At 53.8% G+C, this 18,623-nt stretch overlaps 2 protein-coding genes across 4 annotated transcripts in view; one reads left to right on the top strand and one right to left on the bottom strand.

Annotated features, from left to right (window-relative positions):
- The first annotated feature begins 883 nt into the window (after positions 1-883).
- On the top strand, positions 884-16,749 carry TFIP11 (tuftelin interacting protein 11). Its single transcript, XM_015101696.3, has 13 exons — positions 884-947; positions 2,543-2,760; positions 8,450-8,603; positions 8,873-9,029; positions 10,346-10,473; positions 10,823-10,975; positions 12,323-12,850; positions 12,967-13,073; positions 13,750-13,918; positions 14,231-14,474; positions 14,776-14,918; positions 15,193-15,358; positions 16,342-16,749. Exons 2-13 carry the CDS (start codon positions 2,552-2,554, stop codon positions 16,695-16,697), a joined length of 2,514 nt encoding a protein of 837 aa, XP_014957182.2. The 5' UTR covers positions 884-947; positions 2,543-2,551; the 3' UTR covers positions 16,698-16,749.
- SRRD (SRR1 domain containing) overlaps positions 15,001-18,623 on the bottom strand; it is a 22,187-nt gene continuing 18,564 nt past the window's right edge. For 2 of the 3 annotated variants that reach the window (XR_006056724.2, XR_009596932.1), the window contains exons 5-9: positions 17,796-17,950; positions 17,375-17,420; positions 16,812-17,029; positions 15,450-16,720; positions 15,001-15,418 (exon numbers count right to left, since the gene is read on the bottom strand). Coding sequence is in view for 1 of the 3 variants with exons in the window: in XM_027956679.3 (XP_027812480.1) it covers positions 16,678-16,720; positions 16,812-17,029; positions 17,375-17,420; positions 17,796-17,950 (462 nt within the window). In the remaining 2 variants the exon portion in view is untranslated. Of the gene's footprint in view, positions 16,721-16,811; positions 17,030-17,374; positions 17,421-17,795; positions 17,951-18,623 lie in introns of all 3 variants that reach the window. The other variant, XM_027956679.3, reaches the window with a different exon arrangement.

The following is an 18,623-nucleotide window of genomic DNA, read 5'->3' as shown; positions in this document are numbered from 1 at the left end:
TTTTCATCATACAGATAGAGTGAGAGAAAATAAAAGGTAAAATTAGCAGCTAACACTCCCTAAGCATCTGTTATGTACCAGGTACAGTTTTAATTGCTTACCTATTTTATCACAACCATTTTGCTTCAGGAAAGGTAATCAATGCCTTGCCTGGTTTCACAGTTGTTAAGTGGTGGAGCTGAGATTGGAACTCTAGAGCCTGTGTGCTGACGCGGAATCCAGAGCTGGTGAGGGTTTCTCTAGGAGTGTCCCTGCTTGTCAGTTCCTTTGATTCCCGGAGCCTGGCACATTGTAGGCACTAGGTACATTTTTATTAGATCAGTGAACTGATTTATTTACCAACCTGTTGGAAAGGAAGAGAATGAAAAGATTGCCTGGCAGAATACTTGGGAGTTTGCCCATTTAATCCTTCACTTAATCAAACTCCTGTAAAAGGCAACCGCTCCGGGCCCACGACCGTGCTTATACTGAGAGACTCGAAGATCCAGGAGACAGTCTTGACCTTCATTATTCCTATTTGAATGTCATGTGCCGTCCCCACGCCACCGCAAATGTCTCATGCACAAATGTCCCAGGAGCTAGTCTTATATCCCCATTTTGCAGATTTAGAATCTCAGGCTGACAAAGGAATCTCCCTCGGCCAGGGTGGCTCGGCGACGTCCGTACCAGTCGTCAGAGGCGGGCGTCACGAAGAAGTGAGCGCGACAAGAAACAACAGAGAAACAGCCCTTAGCCGTTCTCGGCCGCGAAAACCTTCACCATATCAATAACTCAAATGCTCTAAATCTAAAGCCGCCCCAGCGTCCCACTGCTGCCATGGCAACGAGCGCGTCACATCGGCTGACGTGACGTCATTTCTGGTGCGCCGCATTCGCGTTCCGGCGCCTTAGTGGCGCGTTTCTCGCACGGAGTGGGGCTCTGAGTTTGGTCCGCTGAGCCGGGGAGAGGTGAGCTGGGCCCGGGCGTGGACGGACAGGGGACGCGGGGGTGTCCGTGCCAGTAGGAGAGGGGACTCTGGCTCGCGGAAGCGGGCCTCGGCCTCGCCGGTCCCTCTTCCCTTTGGCAGACAGCTCGGCCGCAGCGGGCCGGGGGCGGGGCCGCTCGAGGTCTCCGGGCCGACTTGGACCCCGAACCTCCACCGCGGGGCCTGGACGGCGCGGCAGCGAGACGCCGAGCCCTGGCTGCAGTTCAGCTGGTGTCAAGCCTCACCAGCCGTGGAGCCTAGGGAAGTTAATTTCTCAGCCTCGTTTTACTGAAGTCTGAGGTTCGAAGGCGCTCGCAGTACCTCCCTCGTAGAGGTGCCTTGATGCCTATATTAGATTATCGGCCTGAGGCGTCCAGCAAGGGCTTACTTAGCACCTCCTGGGGGCTCTGTAACTCGTGACAGCTCCGTGCTTTTTACCATGCCCTGTGCCCGAGGAGGCGGCGGTGATCGGCGACTCCCATGTATCTGGGACACGCCGCCTCCTCTGAGAGTATTTCCCACCTTTTTCGCGCCTGGATGACGTTGGGACCGGCAGGACCCAACCATTGCACCAGTGAGTTGAGTAGAGTTAAGTAGGGAAAACTTTCCCACAGAGCTGACCAGAGTTTGAACTCGCCTTAGAAGTGTTGTGAGTTGGCTGTCCCTGAAGCCTGCTTTTTGCAGCTGCTAGACGGAGGCCACAGCGCTGTCCTGCACCTAATGTACTGCGTTGCGGTGCCCCATGCTTGGCACATGGTCTGCATTTAATATCCATGCATTGAGTACCAGGTAGAGTGGGGATTTGAACTCGGTCTGTGTGATTTCAGCACCTGCTTTCACAATCACTTTGCTCCATGCTAATCCAGTAATAGGAGGGGCCATAGACCTAATCTGGGACTAGAGTAACAGGCACTTCCTGTGAGCTAAGTGTTTTGAAAGAGCCATCTCATTGATTCTGCTGCACAAGCCTTCTCTAAGGTTGGTACTGTAGTTAATCCACTTAAGAGACAGCTGAATCTCATCACCCAGCTACCCTGAGTGGATTGCTGCATTCCGGTTCACAGATGTGTGCTGTTTTAAGGTCGTATTCATAATCACTACTGCCTTCTAGTGCCTCAAAAGAGGTTCCTGTCTGGGGAAGAAAACCTGAGGGTTATATATAAGTGTTTTCTAAAAAAAAAAAGAAATCACTTTGCTCAACTGTTATAAGTCCAGATGAAACTCTTCACTCAGCAATAGAAAAAAATAATATCCAGGAAGATGTTTGCCTCATTTGTGAGGCAGTCATCCGTAGAGTAACATCCTTAAATTGTTTTTACATGGTTTGTGTGTATGTGCGTGTGGGTGATGTTTGACAACATTGAGAAGGAAATATGTTTTTATCCACATGGACTGTTGGGACTGGTCTTTTTTATTCTGTTTTGGTACCTGTTTTGTAAAATACGTTTTTAGCGTCTGCTTTATTGAATTGTAACAGTGACTTCAGTGGATTTTAGTTTGGAGGAAGTTGTGAGGGCAGCCTTCTGCTGCTGCCCTGGGACTTGTCACAAACTGTGCCTTTTCCCTGCCTCCCTTCAGTGACGGGCCATGTCGCTGTCCCACCTGTACCGGGACGGCGAAGGCCACATGGATGATGACGAGGACGAGCGGGAGAACTTTGAGATCACCGACTGGGATCTCCAGAATGAATTCAACCCCAACCGGCAGCGCCACTGGCAGACCAAGGAAGAGGCCACCTACGGAGTGTGGGCAGAGCGAGACTCGGATGAGGAGAGGCCCAGCTTTGGAGGCAAACGGTATGGCTGGCGCGGACCGCTTTCCCCAGGCGTTGGGGAGCTACCCTGCTAAGTACGCTTCTCTCCCGGCCTCCCCGAGCCCCTTAGCTGCGGCCTCAGCCAGGGAGCCCAGTTCCTCCTTCAGACAGAGCACTGCTCTCTCACTGACCGATCGATCACGAGTGAGCGATCATGTATCTAAAGCCTTGTGCTGCAGCCCCAGTCCTTCCCTTCCAGGAGCCCAGACCCCGGAGGATGAAGGCAGGCTCACAAATGGAAGTTTGTAACTGACGTAGGACCGGAGGGGGAGTACTTTTCCGGGTGTTGACCCGTTCTGGGAGGTCAGGGAAGATTGAGTGGTGAGGGGCAGGAGGGAGCAGAGCCCCTTGATGGGAGGAGCAGGGCGCCCAGGAGGGTGTGAGTGGTCTTATGGGGAGACGGGGGAGAGGGAAAGGAGGGGACTGTGGTCTGTGCAGAGGGGGTGAGACGTGGCGGGGGGAGTGTGTGTGCAGACGACCCTGGGAAGCCAGAGTGGAAGCGGGGCTGTGTGATGAGACCCGGGCGGTGGTCCGGGGACGGGTGGTGGAGACTGGGCCGGGAGGGCAGCTGTGGGCTGGGGGTTCAGGCTGAAAGCCGCCTCCTTGGTGTGAAGTCGTGTGTGGGGGCTGCAGCGTGTTTGAGCAGACTGTGTAGCAGACTGAGGTTAGTCTGTGTGTCCCCACCTGAAGCCTGGATGCTCCAGCCCGTTGAGACTGTACATTTTCCACAAAAGAGACAGGGAGAAAGAGCAGAGATCCGTTCAGCCTCTTTTCATCTGGCAAGAAATGTTACCAGTGGACAGTGTGGATCACAGGGCAGGAGTGTATGATCGTAAGATAGTAACAGCAGCCAGGACCTGCGGGTCCTGGTCTCACGGGCCTGGTCTCACTGACCTGCTGAGAGAAGCACCAGGTGTGAAACGGGGTAAGTTTCACAGATTAGGAAACAGCGGCGAGTCACGCAGCTGAGCTGTGAGAATCGGGGTCTGTCTGATCTGGCGTTGGGCTCTCATATGGCATCTCTTAGGGCGAAATTCCTCTGTGGATCTTACTGCCACAGGGGTGTTTATTTACTAGGTTAGTCATTTTAGAAAGCATCACCTTATGTTGCAGTATTCCGGGCTTTTTCAATGGATTCTTTTCGCTCTTCTTTAACCACACAATACAGAGCTGTCAGGTCCAGTTTATACAAAGGGGAGCTGTGATTAAGAACTTACTGTGAGTACTGTTCTTGAGGCGATCGGATAAAATCAGTACTTTCTATCTCACAGAGTTAATTTCTTAGCTCTTTTAGTTTTCATAAGTACATTTAATGAACACGAGCTTTTCTAAGAATGATTGATAAAATTGCTAATGTACTTTCCGTTCATATAATCTCCCTTAAGTGTATTATATTTATGATAGGGATTTATGAAAGTGTCTTTTCTTATTTGATTTTTGTGCTTGAAATAGTGTCCGAAACAAATCTTTTGCGGGGGGCGGGGAGGATAGTGTTGTTTACTTAAATGCTGCGTTAGTTTCATGCGTAGAGCAAAGTGAACCCGTCACACGTGTGCATTTCTGTTCATAAGTATATACATAGAAATATGTGGAGAGACGCTGTTTTTCAGACACCTTTCCTATATAGGTCGTTACACAGTATTGAGTCGAGTTCTCTGTGGTGCACGGTAGGTCCTTGTCTGTTTCATAGGTGTGTGTGTGTTAACCCTGAGCTCTTTAATTTATCCCTCCCCCGACACTTTCCCTTTGGCAGCCACAAGTTCGATGTCGAGATCTGTGAGTCTGTTTCCGCCTTGGAAACAAGTTCATTTGTGTCGTTTTGAACATTAGATTCCACAGATAAGTGATAGCCCATGTTTGTCTTTCTCTGTCGCAGTTCACTTCGTAATGCAGTCTCTCGGCCCATGTATGTTGCTGCAGGTGGCATTATTTCATTGTGTTTAATGACCAAGTAGTATTCCATCGTGTATATGATTGTTCCACATCTCTGTCCACCCATCTGTTGAGGGACATTAGGTTGCTTCCATGTCCTGGCTGTGGTAAATAGTGCTGCAGTGGATACTGGGATGCATGTTATCTTTTTCGGTATTTATTTATTTGGCTGCATTGGATCTTAGTTGCGGCACATGAGCTCCGTAGTTGTGGTGTGAGGACTGACTTGCCCTGTGTCTTATGGGATTTAAGTTTCCCCAGCTAAGGATCAAACCTGCGTCCCATGCATCACAAGGCTGATTCTTAACGACGGGACCATCTGGGAGGTCCTGGGGTGCACAGATCTTTCTGAATTACGGTTTTCCATGGGTATATGCCCAGGAGTGATATTCCTGGATCAATCGGTGGCTCTGCTGTTAGTCTTTTAAGGCACCTCATACTGTCTCCCCAGTGGGGGCACCAACTAATGTTCCCACCGACTGGGTCCCCTTTCCTCCACGCCTTCTCTAGCATTTGTTGTTTGTAGATTTTTTGATGATGGCCGTTCTGATTGGTGTGAGGTGATATCTCATTGAAGTTTTTATTTCCATTTCTCTTACTAGTGGTGTCGGGCATCTTTTCATTTGCCTCTTGGCCAGCTGTGTGTCTTTGGGAAAATGTCTATTTAGGGCTTCTGCCCGTTCTGTGATTTTTTAAAAAAAACATTGAGCTGCCTGAGCTATTTGTAGACTTTAGAGATTAACCCCTTGTTGGTCGCATCTTTTGCAAATATTTTCTCCCAGTTTGTGAGTTGTCTTTTCGTTTTGTTTATGGTTTCCTTTGCTCTGCAAAAGCTTTTGAGATTAATTGGGTTCCATTTGTTTATTTTTGTTTTTATTTCCATTATTCTTGTTGCGTTTTAAGCTTTGAAGCTGAAGTTTTAAGCCAACTTTTTCACTCTCCTCTTTCACCTTCATCAAGAGGCTCTTTAGCTCCTCTTCACTTTCTGCCATAACGGCGGTGTCAACTGCATATCTGAGGTTATTGATGTTTCTCCCGGCAGTCTTGATTCCAGCTTGTGCTTCATCCAGCCTGGCATTTTGCATGATGTGTTCTGCACATAAGTTAAATAAGCAGGGTGACAATATACAGCCTTGACATAGTCCTTTCCCAGTTTGGAACCAGTCCACTGTTCCATGTCCAGTTCTAACTGCTGCTTATTATCTTGCATACGGATTTCTCAGGAAGTAGGTTGGATGGTCTGGTCTTCCTATCTCTTACGAATTTTCCAGAGTTTGTTGTAATCCACAACAAAGGATTTAGGGTAATCAATAATGCTGAAGTAGATGTTTTTTTTCTGGAACTCTCTTGCTTTTTCCATAATCCAGCGGATGTCGGCAATTTGATCTCTGGTTCCTCTGCCTTTTCTACATCTAGCTTGAACATCTGGAAGTTCACGGTTCACGTATTGCTGAAGCCTGGCTTGGAGAATTTTGAGCATTTCTTTGCTATATCATGTGAAATGAGAGCAATTGTGCAGTAGTTTGAGCATTCTTTGGCATTGCCTTTCTTTGGATTTGGAATGGAAACCTACCTTTTCTAGTCCCTTGGCCACTGCTGAGTTTTCCAAATTTGTTGGCATATTGAGTGCAGCACTTTAGCAGCATCATCTTTTAGCATTTGAAATAACTCACCTGGAATTCCATCACCTCCACTAACTTTGTTCGTATTGATGCTTCCTAAGGCCCACTTGGTTTTGCATTCCAGGATGTCTGGCTCTAGGTGAGTGATCACACCATCGTGGTTATCTGGGTCATGAAGATCCTTTTTGTATAGTTCTTCTGTATATTCTTGTTACCTCTTCTTAATATCTTCTGCTTCCAATAGGTCCATCCCATTTCTGTCCTTTATTGTGCCCATCTTTGCACAAAAATTTCCCTTGATATCTCTGATTTTCTTGGAGAGATCTCTAGTCTTTCCCATTCTGTTGTTTTCTTCTATTTCTTTTGCATTGTTCACTTAGGAAGGCTTTCTTATCTCTCCTTGCTATTTTTTGGAACTCTGCATTGAGATGGGTATATCTTTCCTTTTCTCCTTTGCCTTTTGCTTCTCGTCTCTTCTCAGCTATTTGTAAGCCCTCCTCAGACGACCATTTAGCCTTTTTGCATTTGTTTTTCTTGGGGATGGTCTTGATCACTGCCTCCTGTTCAGCGTTATGAACCTCCATCCATAGTTCTTGAGGCTATTGGAGATCTAATAGATCTAATTCGATCTATGGTGATCCATAGATCTAATCTATGGCGATTAGATTTTTAATTCTAATCCCTTGACTCTTTGTCACTTCCACTGTATAATCATTAAGGGATTTGATTTAGGTCTTACTGAATGGTTTTCCCTACTGTCTTCAGTTTAAGTCTGGATTTTGTAATGTGTTCATGTTCTGAGCCACAGTCAGCTCCTGGTCTTGTTTTTGCTAACTGTATACAGCATCTCCATCTTCAGCTGCAAAGAGTATAATCCATCTGATTTCGGTTTTGACCATTTGGTGAGGTCCACGTGTAGAGTCATCTCTTGTGCTGTTGAAAATGGATGTTTGCTATGATCAGTGTATTCTCTTGGCAGAACTCTGTTAGCCTTTGCCCGGCGTCATTTTGTACCCCAAGGCCAAACTTGGCTGCTGCTCTGGCTGTCTCTTGTCTTCCTACGTTTACATTCCAGTCCCGTGTGATGAAAAGGGCATCTTTTTTTGGTGTTAGTTCTAGAAGGTCTTATAGGTCATCATAGAACTGTTCAACTTCAGCTTCTTCAGCATTACTGGTCGAGGCATAGACTTGGATTACTGTGATATTGAATGGTTTGCCTTGGAAACGAAGAGAGATCATTCTGTCATTTTAGAGGTTGCACCCAAGTACTGCATTTCAGACTCTTTTTTTGACTATGATGGCTACCTCATTTCTTTTAAGGATTCTTGCCCACAGTAGTAGATATAATGGTCATCTGAATTAAATACACCCATTCCAGTCCATTTTAGTTCATTGATTCCTGAAATGTCAGTGTTCACTCTTGCCATCTCCTGTTTGACGGCTTCCTATTTATGTTTATTATCATCAGTTGTTATGATTACTGATGTTTGAATGTATTCCTCCATTTTACTAGTACTATTAACAGGCTTTATTTCTTAAACCTTTTCCTGCCTTAATCGAATTTACCAAGTTACTGTTGTTTAATGTTAATTAACTTTTGGCCACACTGGGTCTTTGCTGTGCAGGCTTTCTCTAGCTGAGATGGGGCTGCCCTCTAGTTGCCATGTACAGGCTTCTCGTCGTGGGGGCTTCTTTAGTTGTGGAGCGTGGGCTAGAAGCCGCATGGGCTTAGTTGCCCATGGCATGTGGGATCTTCCCCGAGCTGAGACTGAACCTCTGTCCCCTGTGTGGGCAGCAGATTCTTAACCACTGGACGACCAGGGAAGTCCTCAAGTCATAGCTTTTGTTTTGAGGTTTTTTTTAATGTATTAACTAAAAGGAAAGGCGGACAGTCACATCATACTTAGAATTTTTAGTCAACTCTATGCCGTCATTGGTAAGTCTGAAGTCACAGAGTTGAGACATCAGGTCAAAGTGTCGAATGTGATTACAGGGGAGCCGGGTCTGGGGCACTGAGGACAGGAGTCAGCGCTGCTCTTTTGAAATGGATCCCATGAGGTGTGCTCTAAGGAGCTCTCCTGAGAGAGTTCTTACAGACCCCCTTGTGTTTGCCTGCAGGGCCCGCGACTACTCGGCCCCTGTCAACTTCATCAGCGCGGGGCTCAAGAAGGGGGCGGCAGAGGAGGCGGAGCTGGAGGACTCCGATGATGAAGAGAAACCCGTGAAGCAGGATGAATTTCCTAAGGATTTCGGACCAAAGAAGTTAAAAACGGTAGCATCTTTATTGAAGGGCTGTGACCTTTGTAATGTCCCCAGAAGGTCGCTGTGGCCCTGGCATCTGCTGGGGGCCGGTCATGTGGGCCTCTCCCTGTGGGAGCAGGTTTCCCAGGGGTGGCTGTGCCGGGCAGTCTTTGCACTGTCCGGAGACGTCCCTGGGGTCCTTGTGGTTCATAGGGTACTTCTCACAGAGCTCCGGGACTGCCCGGCCATGGTTGCATCAGCCGAGCTTGCTTGCTTAGGTTTTTCCTTCTTTGTTTTCAGGGTGGCAATTTTAAGCCCAGCCAGAAAGGTTTTGCAGGAGGAACCAAGTCTTTCATGGATTTCGGCAGCTGGGAAAGACACACAAAAGGAATCGGACAGAAGCTTCTTCAGAAAATGGGCTACGTGCCCGGAAGGGGCCTGGGGAAGAACGCTCAAGGTGTGGTGCCCCGCCCGTGGGCACTCGGGGGGCAGGCAGGGGCAGGGAGGGGCGCGCTCTGCCTTTGCTCTGCTTTGTTGCTTTTCTGCCAGAATGTGACAGTTGTGCTCTAAGCTCCGCACTTTATCAAAACTCAGGTTACATAAGATGCCATATTTCAGCATGGGGGAGGGGTCAGGCTTCATACAGCCTGATGGGCTGAAAACAAGCTTCTTTCTGGCCTGCCCAGTGTTTCTAAAAAGTCAGATCAGTTGCCAGTGTTTAAAAATCAGTTTCTCCTAGGTTGTAGATAAGCTACAGCTTAGGAGGTTGGCAGGGATTGAGTTAGCTGACAACTCCTGCCCCGGTCAGCCCCTACAGTTTACTTATTCTGCAAGCTGTCTCCACACCACAGCCCACTCTCCTTGTTCACGTTACTGTGCCTGGGCTCTGCTCACAAAGGGGCAGGATAGGTAGCTTAGCTGCATGAAGCATCCATGGACTTGAGTGAAGATTGGAAAGGTGGCCTGGAATGAGAGTGAAGGCTGTTCTAATTTGGGAGCTCAACAGTATGAGCTGGAAAGGGTCTGGTGGGAAGTTTGGGGTGGGGGCAATTCTTCACAGAAATGCTGTAGTCCTGTTTGTAAACTTTTTTACAAGAAAAATGCATTTATTTTCAAGGCGCAAACTAGTGTAGAGCAAAGCAAGCGTAAGAGATAGGAACTACCAATGTGAAATATTATACGAGTGTAATAAGTATGAGTGATGAGTGATTGTCACTCATTCGTGTCCGACTCTGTGACCCTATGGACTGGAGCCACCAGGCCCCTTTGCTCTGGAATTCTCCAGGCAAGCATCCTTGGGTGGGTTGCCATGCCCTTTTCCAGGGGATCTTCCCGACCCAGGGATCGAACCCTGGTCTCCTGCACTGCAGCCAGATTCTTTACCAGCTGAGCCACCAGGGAAGCGTGTGTATATATATAATATAATAAGAAAACAGATGGTGTTTAAATGGCGGCTCCCCCTCTCTTTAGTCAGAATCAACATACCCTTCCCGTAGTGATTGGCTTCCAGGCAAACAGCGTAGGCCAGAGTCGGTTATAACTACTCCCGTCTGGTAAGTGAGTGACCGCAGTGGAAGCGGCCCTCAGGGCCTGCGTGCGCTCCTGTTGGCACACTGCTCTGTGATACCGGCAGCAGGGCCAGGTGGGGCGGGCAGGAGCGGCTCCTCTCTGGGCGGTGTGCTGTCCCATGGGAGGACCAGGGAGCGGGTCTCCGCGCGTGGCACACCCACATGACGGCAATGACCGCAAGTCTGTCTCTCTGAAATCCATCAGGCATCATTAACCCAATCGAAGCCAAGCAGAGGAAGGGCAAAGGTGCGGTGGGGGCGTACGGCTCGGAGCGCACCACCCAGTCCCTGCAGGACTTCCCTGTGGTCGACTCGGAAGAGGAGGCCGAGGAGGTGGGTTGGGAGGCGGCCCTGCTGGCCTGTGCGCCTGTTGGTCGGGGTTGGTCTGTCTGCTCGTTCGTTAGCTCAGCCAGCGTCCGGGGTTCCGGGGTCGAGCTCACGCTGTGCACTAGCACGGGCCAGAGGCTGGTGTCCCACCATCAACAGGGAACACAGCATACAAGTAACCAGTGTGGTCAGAAATGGGGGTGTGGGGACAGGGTCTCGCCTTTGTAGGTGGGAGTGGGTGTCAGGCAGCCTCCTCGGAGGGGTCAGCATCACACAGCACCATTCTCAGCACGGAACCGTGTGGAGGTCTCAGCAGCCCTTTCATCTTCTGATGGACCATGTCCCTCTGACTCAGGAATTTCAGAAGGAGCTGAGCCAGTGGAGGAAAGACCCCAGCGGAAGCAAGAAGAAACCCAAGTATTCTTACAAGACCGTGGAAGAGCTGAAAGCCAAGGGCAGGATTAGTAAGAAGCTCACCGCTCCCCAGAAGGAGCTTTCTCAGGTCAAGGTAGGTGCCCATAGATGCCCACCCTGGATGGGGGTCTGGGAGACACGCAGTTACCCCACACACCAGAGGCGGTCACCGAGCCCCTGCTCGTAAGGCTCCTGCGGGTCTTCTGTGCAGGGGCGGGAGGGTGTGTGCGTGTGCTTTTATCGCGGGTAGCAGCCTCTGTCCATTCCCTGCACTCAGGTTCATCATCGCCGCCCCCCCCCCCCCCCCCCCCCCCCCCCCCGCCCCCCAACATGACGGTGCTAAGGCTGCCAGTTCCTAGTGTTCTGTTGCTAGACCTTGAACATGGCTGGGTCCATCTGGGGCAGGTTACTTTGTGCATAAAGCCCTGTCTGTGCTGGAGACAGTTCTTAAGACTCGATTTCTAGAAGTGCAGTTGCCAGGTTGAAGCATTGGAAGCTCTTGGAGTCTCTGACCAGGAGGGGCGCTCGGGGCATCCCCACGTGGCCTCAAGGTGACCCGAGTTTCGGCCCCAGACATGTGCAGACTGAGAGGCTTTCCCGTCACCGCCCCAGGGGAGAGAGGTGACAGGTGTCTGCTGCAGGAGGTCACTGTGCGTCACAGAACCGAGAGTTCAGTGGGTTCTCCAAGGTCAGGTGGCAGGTCATCTGGGGACCTGGCAGGAAGTCGCAGCTGGAGCCTTTGCGGCCACGGGTCTGGGCGGGCCGAGGGCTGGAGCGGAGGGGACAGCTTCCTGGGTGTTCCAGTTCAGGTGGTCCCGGGTCGCAGTCTTGGCTCAAGTGACGGCGGTACTTCATTTCAGCACCATCCTGTCCTCATTGTCAGTCGTCCCGACACTGAAATCACCTCATTTCCGTGGCTGCCTCTGTGGGTTTCGTGTGTCATGCTTTTACATTGAAAAACAGAGCAGCTCTTCCTGCGGTGCAGTGCGGTACCTTGTAGACAATTGCGAAATGGAGGCAAAAGGATTAACATTATTTTCCCCATAAATGACCAGTTTTCACACCTGTGATGTAAATCTTTTCAGGTCTTTTTGTTGAAATGTGCATTTTTTACCAAGATATTTTTGACTGTGTGTGGTGTTTTATTGCCTGCTTTAATCAGTACGGCCTCTCCTCTTGTATGAAAATAGAGCTTCATCTCAACGACATAGTCCCATGTGTATGTCGTCAGTTTTCCGTCTAGTCTGTCCAGAGGCCCCAGGGCGGGGCTTGTCCGTCTGTCCTGGTGGTCGGGTCCCTGGCCTCTGCTGAGCCCTGCCCCAGCTCCGCTGAGCAGTGCTCACAGGCTCCCACGAGCGTGGCGCCCTCCCCGGGCTCCGGTGCGCGTCCTCAGGGGCAGCGGCGGCGCGCGTTCACCCGCGGGCCCCTCCGCCCTCCGCAGGTCATAGACATGACCGGCCGCGAGCAGAAGGTCTACTACAGCTACAGCCAGATCAGCCACAAGCACGGCGTCCCGGACGACGGGCTCCCGCCGCAGGCGCAGCCGCCCCCCCTGCCGGGCAAGGAGGCCCGGGCGCCCGGCTTCGCGCTGCCCGAGCTGGAGCACAACCTGCAGCTGCTCATCGAGCTGACGGAGCAGGAGATCATCCGCAACGACCGGCAGCTGCAGTACGAGCGGGACGTGGTGGTGAACTTGACGCACGAGCTGGAGAAGGCGGCGGGCGCGCTGCAGCAGGAGCAGCGGGCCATCGCCAGCCTGAGCGAGGTGCTGGCGCTCGTGGAGGAGTGCGAGCGGCGCCTGCAGCCTGGCTGCAGTGACCCGCTCACCCTGGACGAGTGCGCCCGCGTCTTCCAGACACTGCGGGACAAGTACTATGAGGAGTACCGGATGTCCGACCGCGTGGACCTGGCTGTGGCCATCGTCTACCCGCTCATGAAGGACTACTTCAAGGAGTGGGACCCCCTCAAGGTGAGCGGGCAGGGGAGACCGCCGCGCCACCTCTCGCCTGAGGCGGCCCAGGCTCCAGACGGTCCGGAGGGTGAGGTGCGGCCAGCTGCGCTCAGCCGCTGTGTCTTCCTCCTCAGGACTGCACGTACGGCATCGAGACCATCTCCCAGTGGAAGAGCCTCCTGGAGAACGACCAGCTGCTGTCGCACGGCGGGCAGGACCTCTCAGCGGACGCCTTCCACAGGTGCTTCTGGGGACGGTGGAGGAGCACTCCCGGCCGGGCGGCGGGGCTCGGCCCCCTGGGTACCTGCAGGCGCTGCTCTGGAAACTTAGACTCGCCCATCTAAGTGCTCTTGGGAGCGACGGGGGAGTGCTCCTGGCCGGGCGGCGGGGCTCGGCCTGTGTGGGCCCCGGGCGCCTATGGGCGCCGCTCAGGGAACGTGGATTCGCCCACCCGCCCACCCTCCCCTTGTGTGCGCTGAGGATCTGCCTGTCCTCGCCGGACTCACCTGGGAGTGAGGCAGGGCCGGTCTCCAGGAAGGGACAAGGCGGGTGGTAACGGAGTGGACAGATACAGCCAGGCTGAGCATGAATGGCCAGGGTGCCACCTGTGTGCGCACGTACGGGTGCAGGTGGAGGTACAGGTCTCGGGAGGCTGACGCTGAAGCCTGGACCTGAGGGGTCGGCTCTGTAGTAGAGACCCAGGTGGGAAAGTGCCTGCAGCCGCCCCACCAGGGAGGCAGGGACACCCAGGAAACACCCCAAGGCCGAGTGGGAGCCACAAGAGCTGAGGGCCGGCCAGTGGTTTCCTGACGGGAGGGCCCTGCTGTTGGGTGTCTGCAGTCCTGCCCCAGAGGTGGGGGCGGGGGTAGTGCGACCAGCTGGGCGTGTAACCAGCCCCCCACTCCCCCCGCCGGCAGGCTGATCTGGGAAGTCTGGATGCCGTTTGTCCGGAGCATCATTGCGCAGTGGCAGCCGAGGAACTGCGACCCGATGGTGGACTTCCTGGACAGCTGGGCGCCCCTCATCCCCGTGTGGGTGCTGGACAACATCCTGGAGCAGCTCATCTTCCCCAAGCTGCAGAAGGAGGTGGGCCCGCGGGGTGGGGGCCGGGGCTCGGGCAGCAGTGGTCTTCAGTGGCTGTCACGTCAGCTCCAGCCTCAGAGCCGTTCCTTGAAGCCCCCTTTATAGGGACTCACTTACTTGGTTTCTTCAGTGACTTAGAACTGTACCGTTTCTGAGACTTAATACAAATAGTGTAGGTGTACTGGTGGTTGAATGACCCTGTCTTGGGGGAATGTAATGGAGACTGTGGCCCCCACACGCTTGCTCAGCCAGGAGGGCATCGTCTGCCTGCCCCACAGGCTGCGTGAACTCAGGCCCCTTGCGCCCCCCCTGCAGGTGGAGAGCTGGAACCCGCTGACGGACACGGTGCCCATCCACTCGTGGGTCCACCCATGGCTGCCGCTCATGCAGGCGCGCCTGGAGCCGCTCTACTCCCCCATCCGCAGCAAGCTGGCCAGCGCCCTGCAGAAGTGGCATCCCAGCGACTCCTCAGCCAAGCTCATCCTCCAGCCCTGGAAAGACGTCTTTACCCCCGGCTCCTGGGAGGCCTTCATGGTCAAGAACATCGTGCCCAAGCTGGGTAAGGAGCCAGGGAAACACAGCCGCATCCAGTGCGGACTTCTCCCGAGAGGTGCCCGGATCCCAGGTGTACCCGGGCCTTTCTGCCTGCTTCCTGAGCTCTGCTTTGGGCCTCTGGTGACAGGGCAGCCACAGGGGTCCTCAAACTTTTGTCCCACTGGATTCTAAACTTGGAGCTAATTGTGGGTTAGGGAAGGAAATAGTTTTTAAGAATTGCCACATCGAGAGCTTAAACTCGACCTTTAACAGCAGCTTGAAGGCGGACAGTGACTATTACCTGAGAGGCTGGCTCTCTCTTCCAGGCATGTGCCTCGGGGAGCTGGTCATCAACCCCCACCAGCAGCACATGGACGCCTTCTACTGGGCCATCGACTGGGAGGGGATGGTCTCCGTCTCCAGCCTGGTGGGCCTTCTCGAAAAGCACTTCTTCCCCAAGTGGCTGCAGGTGAGCCCGCGTCAGCTCGTGGGGTGCGGGGGGACCGCTGGGGTGACTGGGGCCACACAAGAAGGAACTACACAGGCAGGACCACAGTGTGCACCTTTTATTGAACACTTGCCACACGGGGCCCAAGGGTGGCGGGGGGGAGGCCCAGGCGCAGAAGCTATGTGCTTCTGCCCCGTTCAGCCCCTGAAACCCTGCAAGCGTCACCAGCTTGCAGACTGGGCCCCAGACGAGCAGGTGGACAGACCCTGGCGTCTCACCTGCCTCCTCTGGGCAGGTGCTGTGCTCCTGGCTGAGCAATAGCCCCAATTATGAGGAGATCACCAAGTGGTACCTGGGCTGGAAGTCCATGTTCTCGGACCAAGTGCTGGCGCACCCGTCTGTCAAGGACAAGTTCAACGAGGCTCTCGACATCATGAACAGGGCGGTGTCCTCCAATGTTGGTGAGTGGGGGCCCCACACTGAGTCAGAGTTCATACCTGCGGCTCCAGGACACAGACTGTCTCAGCCCCACCACGTAGTTACTTAGCCCACAGCTGCCCCCCGTCTCAGCTGCGGCTGAGGAGCGCTGTCCCTGAACGAGGCTCACGTGAGCCGGGTCCACCTCATCACCACTGTGCTGGCGGCTCCTCAGTGCAAACTGCCTGGCGGGAGCTGGGTGGCCCCTCTAACACTTAGGAGTTAACCCTTCGTCTCTCCTGTAAAACAGGAGCGAGGCCCCACTTCCGGGTCTCGGCAAGGACGCAGGGCGCCGGGTGAGTGTTTGTGGACCACGCTCAGTATAGGTGGTGTCAGGAGGAGGCAGCTGACTGTTCACTTACTACCTACCCCTGGATAATACTCAGCTCTCGGGAGGTCCTGCTGCCTGGTGGGTCAGGGGGTCCCCTCAGCCAGTCCTGTCTTTCACAGACAAGGTCACAGAGTGGCAGCTGGGACTGTACTTTCTATTCAGTTCTTTCTGCTTAGCCTAATACAGGATGACACAGACTGTATACTGTGTTTAGTGAGGTGAACGTGTGTCTGACCTCTGCTCACCCAGGCCTCCTGGGGACACTGGTGGGCATCTCTCTTCTCACACCCCAGACCTCCTCCTTGGCCACCCTGAGCCCCTGGAACAGTCTCCCCTCTGGACCCCTCAGTTAGCACTGGGCATTTGGGGGCCCTTCAACGTCTGTGTTTCGGCCCCGGATACATCTACTAATAGTGTTGGCTTTATGTTTCAGACGTGTGGGGTGAAAGCCCTAGCAAGTGGGGAACAGAGGCTGATGACTGTCAGGGTTGCTGAGTGTGTAATAACCTCTGGTCATTAGGCATGAACCAGAAATTCTCACGTGGCCACAGCCAGCTGCCCACCCCTACCCCGCTAGGGCACCTGGGCTCTGTGGGTGGGCTGGCCCCCCCCTGACCCCGCCGCCACGCCCCGCAGGTGCCTACATGCAGCCTGGCGCGCGCGAGCACATCGCCTACCTCACGCACACGGAGCGGAGGAAGGACTTCCAGTACGAGGCCATGCAGGAGCGGCGCGAGGCTGAGAACATGGCCCAGCGGGGCATCGGCGTGGCCGCCAGCGCCGTGCCCATGAACTTCAAGGACCTCATCGAGACCAAGGCCGAGGAGCACAACATCGTCTTCATGCCGGTCATCGGGAAGCGGCACGAGGGCAAGCAGCTGTACACCTTCGGCCGCATCGTCATCTACATCGACCGCGGCGTGGTGTTCGTGCAGGGCGAGAAGACCTGGGTGCCCACCTCGCTGCAGAGCCTCATCGACATGGCCAAGTAGGCCGTGCACCTGCTGGGGGCGCGCTGGGGAATAAACGGCGTCTTACATCAGAGCCAACATCCTCCCTGCTCTATGAGAGGGCGCCCTGCAGTCCCTACGCCACGGGCCCCTCACAGCGAGCTCAGGTCAGCGCCGGGAGGCTCCTCTGTCTTCTTCCTGATGATCTCGAGGTCCTCGCAGTCCTGGTAATCCGGCTCCTCCCGAAACGCCCAGGTGTCCATGGGGAGCTGTGTTAGCTTTTCTACAGGAAACCAGTGGATGGAGGTGTCGTTAAATACGTCCGTGTACCTTGGGGTCTGAGGGAATGCCAGCTCCTCCAGGCCTGTCAGAATCTGAGCAGAAAGATCCAAAAGTGAAACAAACTTGACAGGCCCAGTAAGCCCCACCCTCCCGAGTTAGAGTCCTGGTTTACTCATCACTCCAACGTTACTAAGGAATAAGGTGTTTTTAGTACTTAGTGCAGTGAGTTGGAGTCCCCAAGGACAGTGCGTAAGTTGGATCAGATACTGAGAACAGAGGAAATTAAGGGAAAACAAGGAGATGCACTCAAACGTAGCTTTCTGGACCACAGACCCTCGCAAGCACCCACCACTACTGGTAAAGGCAGGATTCTCTACAGTAACAGACAGTACAACTTCCCCGGCTGTCCACCCCAGCCCCTCCACTCAGGCAGATACCTTTGCAACATATGAGTAATGTTTATGCAGAATCCTTGTCAACAACCTAGAAACCAAAATTGTTGAAAACATGATTAGGCAGTACGAGACCAGGTTCATTCCCCTTACGACACAGAAAGGCAAGATGACTTAAATAGAGCAAGAAATCTTTTCAAATGGGGATGTGCGTATGCCCCCGTCACTGCCCATCTCGTTAGGGAGAAACGACAGTGCGTGTGAAGCAGACCAAGGATACTGTGTTAGTTGTAAGAAGTGACTGTTTTCCCCCATCTAGAAAAGCCGTCTCTGCCGCCCTAAGGGAAGGGAGAAATTATTTGCAGAAAGACACCCTGCTTCCCAGCATGACCCAGACTGACATCTCGCAGCCCAGCCCTGTCCAGGGGGGACTTGAGCACCGGGTTCACCCCGGCGACCCGCTCACCTCTCCTCGAGCGCCCTGAAGCTGTTGCCGAGAATGACCACCTTGGAAAGGGCGTCCACCGACCAGTTGCTCCACAGCAGGTTGTTGTAGAGCGCCGTCCCGCAGTGCGGCATGTAGAAGACGGTGGGCTCCCCGCACACGCTCCGCTTCCCTTCCTGGGGTCCAACACGCACGAGGTGAGCATGCGTCTTACAGCAAGGGGGTTTAACCCTAGCCAGCCGCGCTCAGCGCTGGAAGATGAGTGCAGTGGTGTGCGGGCCGTCACCCCCACGACACGGCTGCCTGCACACGGTCCCCGCCCCCACGGTTAGCGCAGCTGGGAGGACGGGAGGCGGAGGGGGCGGCGACCTCAAGCACCAAAGGGAGAGACACTCCTGCGTCGCCCTGTGTGCTGTCCGCAGCACGGGCGACGCTACAGAATTACACGAGAGTAAGCCCGGAAAACTCACGCCTGCTGAACACACGCGCCCTGCGGACACGGACGGCTCTGGACTGAGGCAGGGCCAGGGCCCTCGGGAACCGTCCCCTGTCACTCTCTGCAGCTCCCCATCGTGACTCGGGCCTTTTCAAACATTACCTTGGGGTGCAGCCACCCCCTCTAGAGAGCCTTCTTTCTGGAGGTCTCAGATCCCCAAACTCAGCCGGGGCCTGGGCTGCAGCCTCCCACCCCTGGAATGGGGCACCTCCCAGCAGAAGGGCTTCACGAGGTGCAGAGACCATGCCCTCTCCCCTCGTGCAGCAACACGCCCACCACTGAGCACAGCGGGCGCACAGCCCTCAGGAGGTGCAGAGACTGCGCCCTCTCCCCCTTGTGCAGTGACACGCCCA

This window comes from Ovis aries, chromosome 17 (assembly GCF_016772045.2).
Source record: "Ovis aries strain OAR_USU_Benz2616 breed Rambouillet chromosome 17, ARS-UI_Ramb_v3.0, whole genome shotgun sequence".
Classification (NCBI taxonomy): domain Eukaryota; kingdom Metazoa; phylum Chordata; class Mammalia; order Artiodactyla; family Bovidae; genus Ovis; species Ovis aries.
Note: the sequence above shows the minus strand (reverse complement) of the source record. Positions and strands in the feature narration are given on the sequence as shown.

What these genes read in the sequence shown, in the direction of transcription:
- TFIP11 (XM_015101696.3), top strand. Translation starts at nt 2,552, where the DNA reads ATGTCGCTGTCCCACCTGTACCGGGACGGCGAAGGCCACATGGATGAT. An exon ending in GACCAAAGAAGTTAAAAACG is followed by an intron (nt 8,604 to 8,872) that starts GTAGCATCTTTA and finishes CTTTGTTTTCAG; the next exon opens with GGTGGCAATTTTAAGCCCAG. An exon ending in TCCCCAAGCTGCAGAAGGAG is followed by an intron (nt 13,919 to 14,230) that starts GTGGGCCCGCGG and finishes CCCCCCCTGCAG; the next exon opens with GTGGAGAGCTGGAACCCGCT.